The 23,488-nt window shown below is 36.2% G+C and overlaps 1 protein-coding gene across 6 annotated transcripts; it reads right to left on the bottom strand.

The window, feature by feature from the left end:
* Positions 1-1,209: 1,209 nt before the first annotated feature.
* LOC105421287 (putative protein phosphatase 2C 27) lies at positions 1,210-23,405 on the bottom strand. 6 transcript variants are annotated; one of them, XM_088855163.1, is made up of 5 exons: positions 22,841-23,405; positions 6,202-6,406; positions 4,730-4,776; positions 3,152-3,387; positions 1,210-2,064 (listed from the first exon to the last, which is right to left on the bottom strand). In XM_088855163.1, exons 1-5 carry the CDS (start codon positions 22,991-22,993, stop codon positions 1,491-1,493), a joined length of 1,215 nt encoding a protein of 404 aa, XP_088711289.1. In that variant the 5' UTR covers positions 22,994-23,405; the 3' UTR covers positions 1,210-1,490. The 6 variants fall into 6 exon arrangements, with proteins under 6 accessions (XP_088711289.1, XP_088711292.1, XP_088711291.1 ...); XM_088855166.1 differs by having other exon boundaries at positions 1,210-2,072; XM_088855165.1 differs by having other exon boundaries at positions 1,210-2,099.
* Between the last annotated feature and the right edge of the window lie 83 nt (positions 23,406-23,488).

The following is a 23,488-nucleotide window of genomic DNA, read 5'->3' on the forward strand; positions in this document are numbered from 1 at the left end:
TCCGGTTCCTTTTTCACTATTTCCGAGTCGAACCGGGCGAGTCCGGTTCGACTCGGCGTTTTTTAAAACGCTGGTAAAAACCTTCAAAGTTTGCTGTACAATTTGCACGTTGTCAGTAAAATCACTCATGGTCCATCTTCGTTTAGAAAGGAGATTTACAAGCGCATTTATATTTGTAGTCAAGGGAAGATACAAGAAGTTTATTTGGATAAGAGGGTGCTTTAAAACTTCGAATTAGATCATGGATCGCCACCCACTTTACCAATCCATATCAGCAATTTCGATCAGCCAAATTTGTGAAAATTGGGGGTGGCTGGGGGGAGACGGATCATTCATCCACATATCCATGTTGGATAACTAGATCGACAATCCAAATCGGATCTAGATCGAACTAAATCGATGATCCAAAAAAATATTAAAATAAATAAAACAAAATAAAATAAAAATTAACATAGGGACCAGGATATTTAGAGAGAACCTAAAATTTTTATTAAAAAAGAAAGAAGAAAATGTATAGAGGACTCTATAGAAACAGAGTTTTAAAAACTTTATGACTGCATAAGTTTTCTAAAATATATCTTCGACTCAATTTATCTCTTTTAACTACTCATTTTTTTGGCCCAAACAAAAACTTTAAAAACCTTCTATCTACTAAACCTCTCTCTATACGTCTTTATTTCTCTCTATATAACGTCTCTCTCCTACAAGGAGAGAGGTTTAGTAGACATATAAAGGTGCGTTTTTAGTTTTTGTTTAAGCTAAAAAAGACCATTAAAAAGGATAAATTGGGTTTAGGGGTTAGAAGATATATTTTCTACAAAACCTATGGATGCAAAGGGTTAGAAGATATATTTTTAAAAAGCCTATGGGCCCAGGGGTTTAGAAGATATATTTTTTAGAAAACCTATGGCCGTCAAAAAGTTTCTTAAGATCTTAGGTCTATGGGGAAATAGTACACCGAAATAGGGTGTACAACGATATTTTTCCTAAAAAGAAACCTCAAAAGAGAGTTCACACACATATGCCAAAATCATAAAAGAATTTATATAAGAACATGAAAGAAGAATAGGTAGAGATTGCAAGCTCAGTAAATAACTAAAACACCACCCCACAAGAAAATGCACATGCACTAATACGTCAGTGTAAACAATTTTCGCAAAGAACTCCAAAAAAAGAGCCTCCATGAGAGCAAGCAATCAAATAGCAGGATGCATAGAACCATCTCTTCCTCTTTCTTTTTATTCTTATTGAAAATCTAGCGGTCTCAAAGCTGCAACTACAAGCACCTTCAAGATCAACCATGGGCTTGAACCCAATATCTGCTTATTTTTAAATGCAGGGGAATGTTTAGGGAAGGTGGCCTAGCCATGCCATTCCTGGAAACATTAATGGGTCTCAGAAATGTACATAAAAATTAAGATACATTGGTATGTATACATTCACAAATAAATATTACATACACATAATTTAATCTAAAATACATAAAGCTTTCATCCTTCCAAAAAGCTTTTGAGATTGTGGAGCCCCTCAGCTGATATGCTCCTCCTGAACCCACGGAACCGCTTAACTGTGCTTTGAGGTGGGGCCTCAGCATGGAAGCAAATCATCACAATTGTTAAATTATCAAATGAACCCCTTTTAGAAGCCTCCTCCACCACCTCTTTACAACACTGCCTCACATCATTGTGTTCTTGGAGCCGCCTCCTCGCAAAATCTATTGCATTTTGGCTTGTAAACACCTCCCATAGACCGTCACTTCCTATCACTAAAAACTCATCCTCTTTTGTCAATGTTATGAGCTTAAGTTCAGGTTCGGCGATTAGAGGACCATTGGCTCCATTGCTTCCTTTCTCTCTCTTCATACCCTCGAGGTGCCAATCTCCAAGGGCTCTTGTAACACTAAGCTGACCATTGAGGTAGCCATCATCAATATACCCACCGAGAGATTCGACGCGCTTTCTTTCTCTTATGCAGCCTGGCCTGTGGTCCTTTGACATTTCGATTGCTGTCCCAGAGCGGGAGAGCACAGCCCTGCAGTCTCCTGCATTCGCTACAAGAAGGGACCTGTTCACCTTGGACACGACAGTTGTCTAACTCAGCTGTTGGCCGTTAACATGAAAGGATAGTGTTAATTATGTCTATGCCTCTGCCTCTGCCTCTCTCTCTCTTTCTCTCTGCTGTGTGCATGCATTTAAATATTTGGAGATTGAACTGGACTACACACACTCTCGTGTGTCCTTGTGTACTCATGTGCATGTGTTGTGTACTCCCGGAGTACACACACTCTCATAAGTAATGTGACACGCATGCATGAAGCACAAGAAATTATGTGGACTCCATTTTCCACGAGTTTTCCCTGCACCAGAATCTATTGATTGGTGAATTGTTTGCAGACGCTAGGAGCTGCATCAGTATTCACTTGAGAAGAGAGGAGCCAAGAGTATCTTGATGCCCATTATTTGTTGGTTGGTGATCATCGATTCCTCCCACCGCCTTCCGCCTCTTGTTGCATTGATTTTTAATACATTTTCCATTTTAATTTTATTTACTTATTCTCGTCTTGCCATTTATGTTCATTATCTCACTTGAGATTCTACTCATCCATCTCCTGTTGTGCCTTGCACTTCCTTTTTCAGTTTGTTGCATTATTCGTTTCTTCAGTTGGCATTTCTTTCGTTTTCCTCCAATCTCCCTTTTGTGTCCCTTTTCCATTTGTATTTTTCTCATAAATAATTTCCTTTTTGGTTGCACTATGATCCGCATTACCATGGTAGTAGTATGGTCAAAAGAGAAATCACCGAACAATCAATGGGATGGACACTGATGGAAGGAGTGCAGGATATAGACCCTCTCTCCCATTATCAACACCCAAACCATAAACGGGAAGGTGATGACCCCTACCATAATCATATGGATCATGGTATGTTTTTCCTTGTTTATCACCATCTTTGAGAATTGCTTTATCATGACTCTTTTTAATTCCTTTTTCCTCCAAGATTTGAATTGTTTATACCATGCACGTACAACAAGAAGCATAAAACAGATATGCATGCTTACATGTGTGTCTACAGGCTTGTCTATGTGTGTGCACGCGCACATAGAGAGAGAGAGAGAGAGAGAGAGAGAGAGAGAGAAGTACTGGTCAACCCACCTCCCATATATGATTGCCGTTAGGGCTGTTGTGCCAGAAGAGAGGGCAGATTGAGCAGCACATGTTTTTGCAAATGCAGCATCTGTCTGCACAAATGACCTCTTGACCACGTTCTCTAGTTCCACAGGGAAGTCAGCATCCTCCACGATGACCCGTGGTAGATTGTCCACAATGACCCTTGGTAGATTGTCACGAACAAATTGTGCTGCTCCTTCCCCTCCATGTCCATCAAATACCTAAGGTCACAAAAATAAGAAACATATCACATAAAGCACAAAATGATTTACTAGCAAATGTCAAGGCATTTACATTTGTATGTGATAAGAGAGCATAAGACCATCCACACAACCTGTGTTTGAAAGAGAGAGAGAGAGAGAGAGAGAGAGAGAGAGAGGGGTGGGCAGGCGACTTTATATTTGTGAAAACAACACCAAGAAGAGGGCACGAGGAGTTAAGCGCTCCAAGTATAGTTTCTGCTCAGTTTCTTTCACAAAGGGATTCTCTTATTGATTTTCCCTTAAAAATTCATGCATATTTTTAGGATCACAAAATTTACAAGCAAGTAATATTGTTATGATTTTTTATTACAACCACATTTTCCAATACTCTGTTAACATGGTTTGAGAAAATAAAGGGGCATATTCGGCCCCATAATTGATATATTAGTAGAATCAATAGTTTCTGGGAACTTCCTGATGGTTATGCAGAAATATCAGCAAACTGAATTGAGAATGGTGGCCACTGATTCTTGAGAAGGATTTGAAAGCATAGGGTCTCAGCCAGTTCTAGAACCAGGAAAAGAGATTGCTGGAGATATACATCAAAGTAACAAAATAAACAATGTCAAAGTAACAAAATAAACAATGGATACATTAAAAGGTATCAGCTTGGGAAAAGAAACCTTAAGGTGGGACAAGGAAGTTTTCTGGAATGTAGAGGCCAAAAAGACTAGTATAATGGGGAAATAAGCAAGTAGGATAAGTGGGAGAAAGAGCTAATTTGATTAAAATGGTTTTACAGCAGACTGTCTAACCTCACTGTCCAATATCTAGAAATCCCAAGAATTTGTGGGAAGCAAGGAACCAGGGTAGATGGTGGCAGGAGGGGACCGAAACACAACTTTTTGACCACCTCAAACAAGTTGTGCTTCTCTCCTACTCCTTCCATGAGTACCCCTTCTATCAATAGGGTCAGAAAATTGGTTTACAACTCACAGGAAAAAGACAAATTCATGCTGTTTTGGTTTCAAGACAGACAATGACAATTTTGGATAATCGTAATGCTCGTTGATTGCTTTCAAAGACTTTCCACCTTGTAAGAGGTGAAGTCTTTTGTCCTCGCTGCTTTCAAATTTATTCTATTGGGTAGATAAGGTGTGACTGAAACTTGAATGTTAGTGTCGTGGTCCTTATGTCCTAACCAGTGGTTTAAAAATCGCCGAGTCTGTACGGAATTGGCCGATTCGAACAGGGAATCGGTCATCCCGTGTCGATTCTTTTGTAAAACCGGAAATCGTCCAATTCTAGAGAAGAACCGACGATTCTGTATAGTGAATCGCTGGATGATGCCATGACTCACCCGGTAGACGTCATGACTCGTCCGGTTTGACATCATGACTCGCCTGGTTACGTGCACGCGCATGAATTTTTGAGTTACAATGGGCACCCATTGTCAAAAACACGTGCTCCATCACAAACCCACACTGCTACGTGTGTTTCGCGCGTGACTAGCTTTGGTAGCAAAAGACTATTTATCCTTACCAAATTTGTTCTGTGGGTTCAATGTGGGACAATTGCGCCACGATAATAGCTCAGAAAGAAATAGGATATAATTATTGAGTGACCTCTTTGTATCACAACTTAACATTTAACGTGGTGGTTAGAGCGTTGCTTTGTGCGCTGAACATCGCGGGATCAATTCCTGCCCAGGTGCCATCATTCCTTCACAAACAAATTAATTTTTTCCTTTTTACAAAATAATTTTTTTTTACAAAAAAAATAAAAGTTTTTTATAAAAAAATATATTTTTTGTTAAAAAAAAAATATAAGGTTCTTGTCAAAAAAAAAAAGGTAATACAACAAAAAAAAAATTTCTTGTCAAAAAATAAAAGCTTATTGTAAGAAAAATATAAAGTTCCTGTAAAAAAAAAAAAAAAGGTAATACAACAAAAAATTTTTTTCTTGTCAAAAAAAAAAAGTTTATTGTAAAAAAATATAAGGTTCTTGTAAAAAGAAAAAAAAAAGTTCTCGTTAAAAAAAAAAAGAAAAAGTAATACGACAAGCATTTCTTGTAAAAAAATAAATAAAAAGTTATTGTCATAAGAAATAAAAGGTTTTTGTCAAAAAAAAAAGATCAAAGGTAATACAACAAATATTTATTGTAAAAAAATAAGAGGATGGAATTTTTATTATTTGTATAATAAAATAATTATAAAATGTAAACCAACAAGTTCAATTTCAGCATATAATGTTCTCCACCAATTCGAGATTTTGGTGGCCATGTTTTATCGATTAAAACCATTCTTTATTATAGTCCATCTATGATTATATATTTCATCCATGATAATTCTATGATTTCTCTTTTGTGTGATGTAAATTTAATAGTCAAAATAAGTTCACACAGAGAAAAAACATCTCAATATTCACATATTGATGAAAAAATGAAAATTAATAATGTAGTACCCCGATTTCTTATTGGAGTCCTAAAAAACAACATTTATAATGAATTTTAATTATTTTTTTAGATTTTTTTAAAGCTTAATCCAACCGATTCGGCCGATTCCCGATCCGGATCGCCGATTCACCGATCCAGATGGGTTTTTGGGGTGCCCGATCCGGGCCACTGATCCGTTTTTTAGACCACTGGTCCTAACCACTAAGCTCAGAAGCCAAACCCCAGATAAACAGTTTCAATGAGCAAGTCATTATCCAAATAACCAGAAATCTCTTCAACAATATGTGAAAATTGACTAGAAAAAGGCAGTTACTTGACATTCATGATACTAGGAAATCAGAACTTGCATGCTTCGATGCATGAGAAAATTCAATGACTTACACCATAGAACGAGACAGCCTCCCCATTAAGAAAAGTAAATCCAAACTTTTTAGCTAGATCTGCAATGCATACATGAGTGTCTTCCATATACAACCGACTGCCTATATCAGACCACTCCCCTGAACGAATCACTGGCACATATTTCAGTGATTGATTTTCTGTTTTACCTACTGCCACAGTATTCTCACAAATGCTTTCCATCTGCAGATATGTGAGGAACAATATTAGTCACAAAATTCAAGAAAGAACCAGGAAGTGATGGAATTAACATGACAAAGGCCAATATAGTTTCAAAATTCACAGTAGACCGGAAGGTTCGATGTATAAGACATTACAAGTATTAAATCAAGTTCTGCCGAGACTGATGATTTCAATATAAAACATAAAAGATGGCATCAATGAATGCTACCATTATCAATCTAAATAACAAACACTGCAACCAGTAGAATATGTAGTCACCAATTCAACTAGGCCAAGTGGATTTCATTCAAAAGAAGAGCATTACAAGCATGATAAAATTTACATCATTTGCAACTGCCATTCCAGCTTCCTCTTTGTCCTTTTTTTAGAAGATAAATTCTTCTTTTCTCTTCATAAATCAAAAAGTTTTATACCATAAATATCCCTATCAAAGTTTCAAAAAAAGGTCCGCCCAGCGCCTAAGTGCCCAAGACACCTCTAACTGCACACCTAGACCTGGGCGCCCCCTTCCGGGTGGATGTACCTGGGCAGGCGGCCAGGCGGGTGTCTAGGCAAGCGCTTAGGCAGACCACGTGAGCACGTAGGCAGGCGCCCAAGGACGTGGTTTTTTTTTTATTTTTAAAGATGTCCAAAAGGGCAAAAGGGTACTTTTAAACCCAAAAAAGTTTAAATACATTATAGGGGTTCTTTTCAACCCCCTAAAGTTAAAAGAACACTTCCATAAGCCCTCAATCTTTTAGACATTTGGATGTTAGACTTTTTTCCTTTTTGGACTGTTTTGTCATTTGGTCTTATGCTTTTGTAAGTTTTTGTTGAAGACTTGGAGAGTTGGAGACTTGGAGTCCATGGTATTATGAAATATGGAGAGTTGGAGACTTGGAGTTCATGTTATTATGAAATATGGAGAGTTGGAGACTTGGAGTCCATGTTATTATGAAATATGGAGAGTTGGAGACTACTACTAATACATAGCCTATTAAACTTTAAAATTTTAAAAAATTTGTATGGGGTGAATTTTGAAATTTTGAACAAGTTTATTCTCAATATGCGATATGTCATATGTTTGTATATAAAAAAGTATGTTGCAATATTTTCAATTGTGGGGATCTGGAATAGAAATATTGCTACCTAATATTCAAGCTTCACAAAGGAAGTTCGTAGAATATAACAATAATAATGATAAAATAGATCTCCATATGTATTTTATGGCTTTATACCAAATACCATGGATCATGAAATGGTCTTACCATATAACAGATCATTATACAAATAATTGGGAATATATCCCAGAAATAGGCAAACAAATATATATAAAATGGTGGGATGTGTACGAAAATAAAGCCCTAAACCCTGACAAGATAAGAATGAAAAAAGTACCATTTTCACCCACTGATACAGAAGTAAAAATGGCGGATTATATAAATAAGCTTCGTCAACAAAACCCTACTTCAACTAGGGAAGAACTCAAAAAGAAACTACTCCAAATATTTGATGAAGAAGAAGAAGCTATGTCCACGTCAACTCAAAATGAGGAATCCTATGAGCAAGAAAACGAGGATATGGACTTTGGAATATCACAATAGAAGATACCATAATACACAGGATGGAACGACTGCAACCAGGAGCACATGAGTCCTGCCGACAAAATAGTAAACTGCCGACGAAATAGTAAAAGCTGCCGACAACATCTTTTCCTATTCACCGACAGCATCTTCCTGTTCACGGACAGCATCCCTCACCTTTTCCTATTCATCGACAAATCTTTCACCTTTCGATCCCACTCAGCATCACCGACACCTTTTGGTCTTATCACCGAAACCTTTTCTACCTTTTAGTCCCATCCAATGTCAGCAACGCCTTAAGGTCTTGTCCAGCACCAACGGACTTGAAAATAAGATTTGGAGTCCGCAGGCTATAAAAGGGGAGGAAGGCCATTCATCTGAGATATCCGGAGTTTTCCCCCTCAGTGCTCTCTGCAACTGTACTCTCTTTATTTCTCTCTCTCTCTCTCTGCAAGTCTACTCTCCCGATTGTATATCTGGTGGTGTATCCAGCCAACCAAATGACATTTCTATTAGAGGATTTGCTATATGTGTGATTATAACTGGCACTCGTTACCCAACTACTGTCCAGACGAGTGGAAGTTGTTTTCCAGTTTTTGCAAGTGTCATATGTAAGTTATCTATATTTCTTCATGTAGTTTAAAATAGTTGTCTACATAAGAGTTTGGCATGCTATTTATGTTCATTGGATTATTATTAATATATCGACTCCATTGTGTGTTTTCTGTCTAAAAGTGTTTATTTTTACAAAACTGTTATCTTTCCTTTTAAAGTTTCTTCAGTATAAGTGTTTTTTGTTGTTATTTTGCTTATGTGAGCCTTTTGGTATCAGAGCCAAGAGCTTACAGTGGTGAACTGTAGTTTAAGAACTGTGTTAGAGTTTAGGGACTAAAGAAATTTCCCACAACGATATCAGATTGACACCAAATAGTCGTCGTGATCCGAACTACCGATATGCCAGGAAGAGCCGCGAAAGGTACAGGGACTGTTTCCGACTGACTCTGTGATCAACAATTATCTGAAATGGCAAATTTCCTTAGAGCTCTATCCAATAGAACAACCTATTCTTCTAATAGTATACTACGCGTAAGAAACAGAGAAGAAATAACTATAGATAATATAGAAAAACAAATTCACAATTGGAATATCCCTAAAGTTCCAGCCACAGATGTTTATAAAAAAGGAACTTTTGAATTTAAAACAAGCTTTTCTATTAAAACTGTAGAACAAAGTATTTCTATTATTAGTGAGCAAAATAGTTTCCAACTTCTCTCAAATAGAATGATACAAGATCATAAGAATAAGAATTACAAATATTTACATATTGGACTTGTCCAAATTGCAATAAAGCCACTCACTCGAACTAGTTTAAATAACTTTGTTCATCTCTGTCTCAGAGATGAACGACATAATAAATTATCTGATGCTCTCTTAGGTATAGTAAAATCAAGTCTATGTAATGGCCCTATATACTTCAATTGCTTTCCCAATTATTCGGTGGCCTTAACGGATCCTAACCTCCTAAAGGTTCTTACCTTAAACATAAAAACCCAAGGGTTCGATATGGATACAGGATCCCAAAATATTGCTCTAGTCTATAGGATTTGTTATAAATTGATGAACACTTTATGTCCGAACGCACTCCAGATGGATACATAAGGACAAACAGTGTTTTTCCAGACCGATATGGAAAAATCTAATACCATAATACCAAGGTCTATGGCCTGGTCACAAATAAAACTTCCTGAAAAGTGGTCCTTACACTGTGAAAACCAACAGTCTAGAACCCCAATAAATAGAGAACCGGAACAAATAATAGAGTATCCAGATGGGGATGTAGAAATACAATTCAACTCGAATAGATGAACCCGAATAAATATTTCTGAAACCCCTTCTAGAGTTCCTTCAAGATGCTCTACTTCCTCTGTTCCGCAGTCAAAACATGAGCAAACTCACAGGAGACCAATCGTTGAAGGACTGACTAGAACTAATAGTCAAGTGCAACAACCAGTATATAGAATATATGAACCTAGTTCCTCAGATAAAGAACCAACACCTTCTGACTTAGATTTTAATATTCTTACCCTTCAAAAGGAAAAAAAGTTTAAGATAGATAAAGAAGGGATCAAACAGGACTTTTTGTCCAATGAAAATAAGAAAATAAAGGACGAGTATCTGGTGGAATTTCCCCAAGAATTATTAGATGCTCTGCATAAAAAATTTAATAAATTTATATTAAAACATAGAAAGAATATAAAATTCTTTGATTGGTTAAGATACACCCTAAAAGAGAAAGAGATCGAAGTTCCAGAGTTTGATCTCAATACTGTTGAGAGTCAGTATCAAACCTTTTATACTACGCAAGGGGAAGAATTGAACTCCATTCATCCCCCCGTAAAAAGTCTTCAGATGAAAGGAAAATCAGAAGATAAACCTGAGGCTAAAGCTTCACCTTATAAAATTACCCCAAAAAACAGTGATCATCATACTTATAAAATAGATGCAATCGCGGATATAATTGAACAAAATAATTATACTAATCTCTGTTTACAAACTATTGGAAGAATGACTATCAGGATTGAAAATATGATGAATAAACCTCAGGATAAAAAGATGGATCATAAGTCCGAAGGAAAGAAAGCTTTACTGTTCAAAACTCCTCCTGTCCCCCCTGCAAAAACTCATGAGTTAAAAAATCAGAAAGGTAATTAGTATTGCCTTTAATATGTTCAATCTCAAATTCGAAGGAAGAGAGAATACCTTGCCATCGAGCAAAAATTTATTTGGAGACAAGGTTTTTGACATCTTTAAGGAGTATGTCTTTTGCAGCCTTACAATCGGTTCGAATGAGGAATTTTTGATTGAGTAAGTCACTCTGAAATTTAGTAACACAGTGGACAATAGCAAGGAGTTCTTTTTTAACAGTGGAGTAATTTTGTTGGGTCATATTCCAGGCTCGGGAAGTAAAAGGAACCAAATGTTCAGTATTAGAAATTTTTTGTTTTAATATTCCTCCCAACCCTTTTTCTGAAGCATCACACTCAATTATTTTAAAAGCTGTAGGGTCAGAGAGTGTAAGACATGGTAACTCTTTAGCCTTTATTTTTATTTTATTTACAGCTGAAGTATGCACCTCCGTCCATTTAAGAGGATTCTTTTTTGATCTTTGAAATAATGGTTTAGCATCAATAGCTAAATCTTTATAAAAATCAGCAATATAATTGAGACAACCCAGAAATCTCTGGAGCTCAGTTTTGTCTTTGATCACAATTGGGAATTTATTGGCTAAATCAATTGCTCTATCAATAGGGATTATTCTTCCTTGGAAAATATTGTCCTAAAAATCGTATTTTTGTTTGACAAAGACTAATCTTTTTGGCAGAAACTACCAACCCAGCTACTTTGATTGCTTTGACAAAAATGTTTAGATGCTTTATATGTTGATCTAGATTTCCAGAAAATACTAGAACATCATCAATATAGACCAACATAAATTTAGTATAAGGATTGACGATATCATTCATAATATTTTGGAATTCTAAAAGGGTATTCTTTAGCCCAAAAGGCATAACATTCCATTCATATTGTCCGAAAGGAACATTAAAATCAGTTTTATACCGATCTTCTTCAGCAATTTGGATCTGCCAATAGCCAGACTTTAGATCAAATTTAGAAAAGATACAAGGATTAACAAGTCTATCTAACAGATCTTGTTTATTAGGAATGGGATACCTTATCCATCGTAAGGCTTTATTAAGTGGTTTATAATTTATAACCAGTCGTGGAGCCCCTCTTTCTATTTCAGAAGGTTTTTCCACATATAATACTGAACAGCTCCACGGAGAGGAGCTTTTTCTAATGAGCCTTTTCTGTAGTAAATCAGCAATTTCTTTTTTACAAATTTCCAAAAGCCTGGGATTTATCTAGATTGGTAGGAATTTTCTCTTCATGGAAATTGGCTTCATAAGGTAGATGAACAATATGTTTTTTCCTATTTCAAAAAGCATAGTTCAGCGCATATTTCTATTTCAATATTTTTTCTGAGGGTTTCTATTACCTTTTTATTTTCAGGAAGTACAAGCTTCGTTTCTATTGTTTTACATTTTATTTCCTCTTTAAGGAAATATAAGAACTTTTCTTTATTAGAAATTTTCTCTCTTATATTATTAATTTCTCGAGTTTTTGGCTTTTCGAAAAACTCAAATTTCACATCATGTCCTTCTATGTTTGCTTCAATTCCAGTATTATCGATTTTTATTGGTTAAAGCATATTTAGAAATGGAGTTCCCAGAATTACAGATTGGCTTAATCCTTTTACCATAATAAAAGGGAACTCAAAGCAATTGCCATTATTGCATACTGCAGCATTTGACAGTTTATAGTTTATGATCATCTTACTGCCATCTGTTGTGTTAAAGACTTTAGTGGTCCTACTAAAATATTTAGTAAGGACCAATCCTTCATTTATGCAATTTAAATCTGCTCCTGAGTCTATTAGAGCAAGAGTTTGAAAACTATATTCTTTTTGATCTATTATTTTATCAATTATATCTATAATCAAATTTTCTTCTTTGATAAGGGTGTTGCAAAAACCAGAGTCATCAATATTATTATCATCTGCGTCAGAACTGCTAAGGATTAAATCTTCGTTTTCTTTCTCTCCAGTTAGCATCTCTAATTCAGAATCAGAAGAATTATTAGAAGATTCCTCATTAATCTGCAGTATATTAAACAGTTGATCTTTAATATTATCATCTAATTGTAAAATATCTATTTTCTTTTTGATTCTGCACTTATTTTTATAATGTCCTACCTTTTCACAATTATAGCAAACAGGGATTCTTCTTTTTCCTCTGGCCCTTTTAAAATTACTTTTGGGGGAAAATTTCTTAGAAAATTTTTCTTTAACAGTATTTCTATTGGATCCTGGCTTGCTGCTATATTTTCTATTTTTATATCTTTTTCTATCAGAATCTTTGGAAGAAGGTAGAGTATTAAATCCAAACTGTTCACAAAAATCTCCTAGCTCTTTTTTTCCATTCATTCTATGTTTTTCTAGCTGTCTCTTTAGCTTTAGATCTGTACAGTGGGCAAGGCCTTCTGCACAAATTTCAAATGATAACTCGCCCAATGTATATAAAGAATATGGGATTATTCCTCCATGTTTATTCTTTAATCGTGTTTTCACCTTCTCGACAAAAAGATGGGGTACACCAGAAATAAATTTTTCTTTCTAGTGATCAGATTTACTATCTTCTCTAGAAAGGAATCTGGAGAAGAACACATCTTTATACCATTTATAATGGGATAGTGTTGGGCATCTGAGATTAGAAAGTAGATCTTCTGATCGAGCATCGAGTAGCGCAGTACTTCCCACAAAGTGGAGAGTAACAGTATATATTAAAGTATTGATTGCATCACTCTCCTTATTTATTACATCTTGCCTAAACTCATTTTTAACCGTCCACTGTTTAGTGGCAGTTAATATTTCATTTTTTGTATTTTCATCCATATGGAAATCCCACCATCCTCTTAGCCATCCCGTAAACCCACAAATAATGACTTTAGCTATTTCTTGGTCATGATTTCCACTTATTTTGCATGCAGTTGCGTACATGGTCATATGCTTCATTAAATCAAGAATCTGATTTTCAGTTATTCCATCAATATTTCAATTTACAATGGATCTTCCAGAATAAGATATAGAGCTGGTAATTAAATCTTCTTCGAACTGGAGATCTACAGGAGTAGGCCTAGGATAATACATTCTTGTCTGTGAAGTAGGCCTAAACTTTTTCCCATAATCTATTCTATTTATTTCAAGGCTTTCTGTTTTGAAAGCTTGTTTTATTTCATTAAGCTCGTTATTGGAAAAGGATTCTTCTTGAAGAACCATAGCTCCTTGATCAGAACTAGTCTTGAAAGTTACTCCCTTTTCTTTTACATTTAACTTTGCTAATTTTTTTACTAGCTCTTCTACCAATTCTTTATTGTCATCTTTCTTCTTTATTCCTTGAAGACTAAACTGCTCTTTATTGATAGTTGGAGGAGGTTTAATTACCAGTTCTATATCTTATTCTGGAAGATCCATTGTAAATTGGAATATTGATGGAATGTTTGAAAATCAGATTCTCGATTTAATGAAGCATATGACCATGTACCCAACTGCATGCCAAATAAGTGGAAATCAAGACCAAGAAATAGCTAAAGCCATTATTTGTGGGTTTACGGGATGGCTAAGAGGATAGTGGGATTTTCATATGGATGAAAATGCAAAAACTGAAATATTAACTGTATTAACAGTTAGTACATCAAATATTTAATAATATAAGAGAGAAAATTTCTAATAAAGAAAAGTTCTTATAATTCCTTAAAGAGGAAATAAAATATAAACAATAGAAACGAAGCTTTCACTTCCTGAAAATAAAAGGGTAATAGAAACCCTCAGAAAAAATATTGAAACAAAAATATGCACTGAACTTCGAAATGCTTTTTGGAATAGGAAAAAACATATTGTTCGTCTACCTTATGAAGCCAATTTCCATGAAGAGAAAATTCCTACCAAAGCCAGATCAATCCAGATGAATCCCAGGCTTTTGAAAATTTGTAAAAAAGAAATTGCTGATTTACTACATAAAAGGCTCATTAGAAAAAGCTCCTCTCCTTGGAGCTGTTCAGCATTCTATATGGAAAAAGCTTCTGAAATAGATATATATATATATATATATATATATATGTGAAAGGATCCTGTTAGCCCACGGGCAGACAGCTACAATGTCAGCCAATGGCCCAGATTCAATATGGGTCCAATTCAATGGTGAAGACCTTAGTTCGTATTTGAATTTTCATTTTTTTTATACAAATCTAAATCACTTGAAATCTTGAGCGTCCATTCATAAAAAGTAGTAGAATATAATAAACATATAATAATAAAAAATTTGAAAAAAAATAAATTGACCAAAATATTCTCCAAACATTTCGAGGGTATTTTGGTCAATTTATATTTTGCAAATTATTTTTCTTATATTTTTATTAGGTGCACCTTGATGATTAGAATGTACACCTAAATTTTCAAGTGATTTGGATTTGTAGAAAAAAAATGAAAATTCATTTACGAAATAAGGTTGTAACAGTCAGATAATCTGGGCCATTGGATGACACTGTAGCTGTCAGCCTGTGGGCTTAATGAATCCATTTCCTATATATATATATATATATATATATATATATATATATATAACTTCGCTATGCTTTGAGTGAATTGCTCAAAGTATTCGGGCTTTGCCTTGTCGTCGAAGCAAAGCTAAAAGATGAAGATTTCGTTGGGCTTATTGTTAAAAGCTTTGTACAAAATTTGTTTGAAAAGTGATGCAGGAAGGAAAGGTGGGAAATTGAAACCATCATTTTCTTGAACTTTAAACAAATAAAATCAACAATAATGGGGAAAGAACATGGATGTAAATCAAGCCAAAAGAAGAAATATTTTCTTCTTTCTTAAGATAAAATTCATTCCCATAACATATGCTTCCAACCTTTTATAAGCCTATGAAACCTTAATTTACTTGGATCTCCTAAGTAACATTTAAGACTCTAAAATCCCTAAAATAATACTAAATTCCAAAAATATCCTTGTGAACATGTGAAGAATAACAGATGAACATACATGTGAATGGTAACTGTGAATAGTACCATAAATAGTACTCATGAATAGTAAATAAATAAAATATAAGAAAACCCTAAAATCCAAAAAAAAACTTTAAATCTTAGAAATAATCCTAAAACTAAAATAAAAATATACATCTTTTAAAAATTGAATAGAAATTAAAAATGAGATAATTTTTCCCTACATCATCCTCCCCTAGTTGAAGAAAACTTGTTGTCGAGTTTTGAAATGTGTTAAGATGAATTCAGCATGAAAATTGCATTCTTCAACCTTTTTCTTTTTTGTTTGCTCAAAGATTAGTCGTGGTAAAAATAATTCCTCAAGAAATGGATCTTAATATGTATATTGACGAATCGATGCAAATTTATCAAATTCGACTATTCTTGAGCTCCCATTTAAAATCGTGAGGAAACTTCAAACCCAATTTTCTGTACTTTAGAGGCTTTCTAGACATCTCTCTCATTATTCTCTAAAACTAGTGCGACAATTTGCAGATTTAGAGTCGCCCATGTTCCCATTGCAGATTTAGAGTCACCCATGTTCCCAAGAGAAGGAAGAATTTTCTTTTATAAATTAAAAATCAATTCCCATAACATATGCGTTCCAAAATATGACATCAACCTTTTATAAGCCTATGAAACCCTAATTTAACTTGAGATCCAAGTAAACATTTAAGACACTAAAATACCCCTAAAATAATACTGAAATTCCAAAAATACCCCTGTAAATAGTAATGTGTGAACAATATCTGTAAACAATATTGCGTGAACAGTATGTGTGAACAGTAATTGTGAATAGTACCATGAATTGTACTCTTGAATAGTAAATAAATATATATATATAAGAAAACCCTACAATCCCAAAAAAATTAAAATCCTAAAAATAAAATCAAAATATACATCCTTTAAAATTGAATAGAAATTAAGAATAAATATAATTTTTCCCTCCATAAAAACTTTATTAATCGTAATATGTACTCAAGGCTCTAAATTTAACTAGCATTAATATTGATGTATCATGTGTGAAGAGGTAAAGAAAAAATAAGGAAAAAGGTAAAGACAAAAGAAGACTTCAAATATCTAGAAAGAAAATGAGCGAAAACCACGCTCTCTGTAAATGCATAAAACCTTTATAGAGAGAATATGAAAGAAAACGACATTCTCTCTCTAAATAAATAAAATAATAATAATTGAAATAAAAATTTGAAGGGTAAAAAAGTACATGGAAATTATTAAAAATATCCCTATAACATCTGGATATTACTAAAATACCTAAATCTCCATTTATTTACACTCATACCCATACTTGCTTCATTTTTCTATAGAAAGCCATATTTGCCCTTGTTATACATATACTAAATATGTAGGGCTACAAAGCACCATGGATCTAACACTTTCGTGGTGCTATGGCACTATCACCTTGTCAAACCACATGTGGTGACAAGATGACAAAGCATCAAGGTGCCACACTTTGGCATTTTGGCCTTTGTCACTCTGTGAAAAAGTGATGTCAGGCACATTGTAACCCCTTTTAAACTCATGCCGTGACAAAGTGCCATAGCATGGCACGGACGTAATACAACTATGCGCTATTTGTAGCGTGATGGACGTAATAGATTCATGGTGCCCTGCAACATCACATATTTATTAGATCTGTGGCACTCTTGGCACTACGGATGTGTTAGATCTGTGTTCTTGTAGTGCCACATATCTAATAGATCCATAACAAGGGTACTTGGACCTGACCTTAGTTGGGCCTAGGTTAAATGGACCAGGCCCGACCTACCAGGTCTAGATCCAGATCCAGATTTGGGTCCCATTTGTTCGACTCTACCTGTTTGCCACCCCTACCAATGACGGCTATTGACAACAATGTGCTTTGTCTACTCATGAAAGACTGAGTTTAGATTAGAACAATGGCAATGGCACTTACGATGAAAACCCACATCTCTTAATTGGTTCCAAGCATGCGAGTATGCAACTAGTTAAGAGTATTGCAAACTTAAGTGTTCCCCATAGACATTTGATCTTGAAACTAGATACGAGATCAGTTGTATATAATAGTGTTTTGAAAAATGTTGGGTCAGATCAAAATCCCTTATCTGACCCCAGACTCGATTTGGTTGTGCCGGATCCCTAAATATATTGGGAACTAAGCAAGTTCTTGCTAGGAACCAGCCAAGCCAGACTGCCTGCTTCACATGAAATTTTTTATTTATTATATTTTTTATTTTTATGATCTATTAAATTTTTTTACTTACCATAGATAGCTCCGCATGGGGGGCCCCTCTATGTTGGTCGCTCTGCACCCACTTGGTGCAATAGGAGATGGCCCACCCCCAACTAACTAACCTTTGCCCGACCCGGCCATGTTAATGTATGGCTTTTCCTTCCTAGACCTTTTGCAACGGGACAATTACATGACCTTTCTCTTTTCATAACCTGCAGCTCCTTTTAAATGCAGCCTTGCCTCCTTTTATATATGCCCTTTCTCCTTTGTTTTGTAAGAGATAAAAACTTCACTCTCTACGAGTAAGAAGGGGTAGCAATGAGTCCATTATCAAATAACTATCTAATAATTTTTCATGTCACTTAATTATATTATGATAAACTCCATTTGCCTAATCTCAAGATTAAAGGTCTATTTAATTTTTAATTTCCTTTTTTTTTTGGATGATCTAGTCTCTTGGGTAGACCATGTTTTTTAAAAAAGAAAAAATAATAACGACTGATTTTGATTTGCCTAAGTAGGCTCGGGACCAAATGGGGACAACTTGAGTTCAATGAAATAGCTCAATTTGAATATAAAAACAAAAATAATGAAAAACCCATGCATTCTCAATCTTTCACCCTCATTTCTTCACTAAAATCACAAAATTAGTATCAAAATTTTTCTAAAAGTATTGTATTGAAATTAGTCCAAAAATTAGAATAATAATAATAATAATAGCAATAGACACTCAGACAGGAAACGATATCTCAATATTCACGTATTTTTGCAAAATAATGAAAGTCCATTATGCATTACCCCCATTTTTTTTTTGGAAACCCAAAAAAGAACATTTATAACAATTTCTAACAAATTTTTTAATTTTTTTTAAGGCCATCCACACAATTAGGACCATCGATCAGCCAATCTGGATGAGTTTTCCAGATGGCCGATCCACCCCACCGATCTGAGTTTTCGAACATTGGTATATAATGATAACTCAGAAATGAAACACTAAGTTTCCAATTTTGATCTTGTGAAAGCTATGAAAAGCCTTGAAAGAATATGGTTTTGGCTGCATATGCTACTCTTGGAAGGTTCTGGATTCATTTCGGACCCAAGAGTGCCTTCTGGTAGTTGGCCCCAAATGGGGCCCTTTACTATTTCAATCTATATGCAACAATGCCTCCAATTTATCCTACTAAGTTGGGTGTATGGCTCTTGCTTAGCAATGAGTAAAGATAACTTTCAAAGGACTTAGTAACAGGATATTAATAAGATGCATGTATTGACAGTCAGCTGAACTTCCATAGAGAGGTTTGAGAGGAAGAGATGAAAGTAGGATGATAGGGTCTATAGGAAAATTTTTAATTTCAGCAACCATCTTGAATCAATTGACCTTCCTTTGGTTGGAGTTTTCTTGGGCTAGCAACAAGGAGGATCCTGTGATGGTCAAAATTACTCACCTTCTTCGTTCCATGCTTAAAATCTCAAAACTTTTATCGGCTCCATGGCCAACGACTATGGATAAAGGATGGTATCATTACTAGTTGTCAGTGGAAGGCATACTAGCACAGAATGGTCAAATACGCGTACTATTGATTTCCATACGCGAGCTAGAAACCATATTCCCACTAAAAGCATGATCATGGATGCTCGAAATCTAGGCCTCAAGTTCACACATTTCAATAGCACTATTAATAAGTCATATGAATAACAAGAAGTGTGTCTAACCTGTAAAAGGTACCTGTTAGCCCAAAAAACTGAGGTGGTCCATAGTTTGCTCAGTAGGTTTGTGGAATAGTTCCTCATAGGTGGAGGTACGGACTAAAGAGAGTGAAAAATCGGACAATGCGCTTGTTTATGGTTGGATATCCTCTTCATGTTATCTATGGGGTAGGAGGAGGGAAGTCATCAGCATGTTTGGTTTGGGAGTAGGCATCTACACTATCATAAGGTGTTCCATCCATGATAAGGCCCTCATCATCGACCATCTTTTTACTTAACCAAAAAAAAACATAGACCACCTTTAAAAACGAGGCTAGGGATCTAATGAGGCTCGCAGATCCCACTACCTGCTTTATGTGCTGAGAGGGATATCATGGACCATCTCCTTTAGCAATGACCTTATACTTGAATGATTATGATATCCTCCATGGCTCGCTGAACTTGTTAGAGATTCCTTACTCGTTTTATTGTCAAGGGAGCTTATGAGACCCTAATCATGTACTCAACTCCTTGAAGGAAATCATTTGCCTTAGGACATGAGCCATATGTGCATGGTAACTTCCTGGGGCATATACAAAGAATTAGCAAGAGGTTTTCGAGCACCGCATTAAGTTGCTTTAGACTTAGGGAGCATATTAAGGACTGTGAACAATTTGGCCGCAGTCACCAAAGAGGTTATTTGGCTTCAGGGATGCTAACTAGTTTAGAAAATCAAAGATGATCAAGGAAATCACTATCCCTAAGAATAGAATAAGAATGAGTTATGGCCTAAGGGTATCCCTAGAAAGGAATCTGATGGTAGGTCTCTCTGGTCCCTCAAGACCTCTACGACAGCCGGTCCTCTCCTGTTCGGGCCCCATAACATACCTTTAGTTTTTTTAATTTTCTCTAACCATGAAAAAGATTCTCTCATCAACTCTGCTATGGCGTATCCCAAGCCAGTCATGCCGGTGCCAAACCCGGATAAAGGAAGAGGGTTGTGTTAGGCAGGGCAGCCAGTGTAAAACTTTGCCACCTTTTCACGAATCCTAAACCTATGTCATATGCTCATGCTAGGGCATTTCCTGTAGGTTTGACTGAGGGTATGACCCTTGATAGAGCAGAATGACAAAACAATATTCGTGTAGCCAACCCCAAATAGTTGGGATAAGGCTTAGATAATGATGATGATGGAAAAGATTGTATCATTCGCACTAGATGTGCCTACAAAGAGCCCACAACAATGGGCCTAGTTGGTGCATCTTTGTTGATATCCCACTCACTCTTTAGTGGGGCCATAATGAAATGGTAAACACTTGGACACTAGCCAAGGTTATAGAGGAGCTTCTCACAAGAGGGAGGGCGAATGCCCACTCCAAACTCCTCCTTCCTTTTTTATTTTTTGGGGGAAAAAGTTAATTCTTGTTTCTAGTATGTTTGTCAATTACAAACAAGGAATCAGGCTACCCGCAGGTTGGGCGCTCTTTACATTTCCCAAAAAGTACTCTCTCAGTCTGTCACAATACAAAACTAGGTAAGAGACCTTGTACAATGGAATAAAAACAAAGAACTCTCCAAAAATAGGCAAAAAAGGAGAAACCAGATCTCCAAAAAGGTGCCAAGAAGGTACTGCTACTGGGTGCAAAATCTGCTGATCCAAGCACTCCTGCTTTTGCAAGGCTATTGGCTACATGGTTTGTCTTGTGCCACATATACCGATCAGGAGAAATGCAAATGCCTGCACAAGTCGAAAAGTTGGTCAAAAATGTGTAGAAGCTGCCATGGACACATCGAGTCTCTCTTTGCCCAAGAAACAATGTTTTTGGAATCACCCTCCACCACTAAACAACTTGACCACTCTGTTCTGACCCTTTTGATCCCCTTCAAGGGCTAAAGCCTCGGTGCAGGTGGAATCAGATGTGCCTAATTAAGGTGGAGTAGGATAGCCAGATATTGCCATTGTGGTCTCTAAAGAGACCTCCAAAATCCGCCAGACTGAGGTTAACAAGGGAGCAACCATCAAAATTGAGTTTGATTTGTCCTAGTTCAGGAGGGTGCCACAGTGATAATCGAATATTTGGATGGGCATGGTTTCTAACAGGGCCTGCCAGTGCTGAAGAAAGTCTATGGCAGCATGCTAGCTGAACTTTTTAGAGTTCATGGCCCAAAAGATAACTATCCCTTTGATGCGATCCATTAATGTCACGGCTGTGTGTTCTCTCCCTTCCCATATTCAGATTTCTTTCATTCCATATCACCCAAATGGTAGACCCGATACCTGCACGGCAAAGGAGCAGGCCCACAGCAGCCAGGCCATGGAAGGGGCAAGAAGCCTTGGAATAGGTGTGGGATGGAGGAAGGCATGATCCAATACCAATTAAAGAGTTGAAGTAGATAGGCCCAAAGTCTGGAAGCCCGTGGACAGTGTTAAAACAGTTTCCTAACTCCACATACTCGACTAGACCAATCCCGATGTGAATTTCCTTCTTGCTCGAGAAATAGGGAATTCCTTTCAGATGGCGACTACTTTCCAATACAAATATGAACCAGCAAAGGACTTACAAACCATGTTAGTCGTGAGGAATTGGCATGGCTTATCTGATAGTAGTTCGTTGAGGTGATAGGTATTTCTTTTCTTTCATTTTTTTGAAATTGTTCACTTTGTATTAATGTAAAAGGAGAGTACAAAAAGTGAAACTCCTATACAAAAACCCTTCGGGGCCCAAAAATGTGATACAGTGTATATAGGAAAACCAAAGCCGAGTTTGGTACAACTTGAAAAGATAACAAAAGTTCCCAAATGATCATAAAAACCATATGAGATATATAAAAAGATATTTCTTTATAATATATGAAGGTCTTTTAGCAAAATTAATGGCTTTGTGATACTTGTAACAGGGGTGAGTTGTCGCCCAGAACTCGCCACAAGTTAACCTGGCGGAGTCCTAGTAGACTCAGCCGAGCCTTGTAATATTGCTCTACACAAGAATAACACCATAGAGAGAAAAAAAGAAGCAATTCCATAAGAAGGTTATCACAATTAATGGCTACAACAATAAGAAATATATAATGCAATATCAAATTGCAATAAATTTCAGCAGATTCCAAAACCAGAACAAGAAGAAAAACCCATTAATCATCAATATGAAAACCCATTATTGCCACAGGTGTTCCAAAGCTTCATTTCATTAAAAAATGAGAAATGACCGAACTAAACACACCCATTTAAAGAGAGAGGGCCAGAAGCTCAGATAACAACGACAAATGCAAACTGTAATGAGCTAAATCACTCACAGGGGTATAATTAGCGAGACAATAATTCATGTGCAGATTCTTTTCCATGTCCATTACAGCAGAGGAAGGCAGAGGCCAACGCCCTTCTTCTACCTCCTCCTCGCAGAGACCCATCGTTTCAGCCATGAGCTTCTCACTGTCCTCCACACACATGACTTCCAAAATGTTAGAAGAGATGGAAATGGCGAGACTAAAATTTATTGCAGATCGAAAGAGAGCCTGAAAGTGAAGAGTGAGCAAATGAGGCAAAGCTAGAGAAAGCACAAAAGTGAGAATATGCTCGGTAATGCCTAGAGAGAGAGAGAGAGATTTCAAGACGAGAGGAGAGAGAGGAGAGAGGAAAGAGGAAAGAGGAGAGAGGAGGAGGGAGCGAGGAGAGAGGAAAGAGGAGAGAGAGGAGGAGGAAGAGGGGAGAGAGGAGAGAGGAAAGAGGAGAGAGAGAGGAGGAGGGAGAGAGGAGAGAGGAAAGAGGAGCGATAAAAGAGGAGAGAGAGAGGACAGAGGAGAGAGAAAGATTCCAGGATTCGAGATTTTTTCTCAGGAAGCGTGGCTGATATCCGACTGTGGAAAATGGGGAACAACTCCTTAAAATTCCAGTACGGTAGATCTGTAGGATACTACCCTTGATGATTCCATAAAAGACGAAAA

The sequence above is a fragment of the Amborella trichopoda genome, chromosome 13 (genome assembly GCF_054954075.1).
Source record: "Amborella trichopoda isolate Santa Cruz 75 chromosome 13, AtrichopodaSantaCruz75HAP2 v2.0, whole genome shotgun sequence".
NCBI lineage: Eukaryota > Viridiplantae > Streptophyta > Magnoliopsida > Amborellales > Amborellaceae > Amborella > Amborella trichopoda.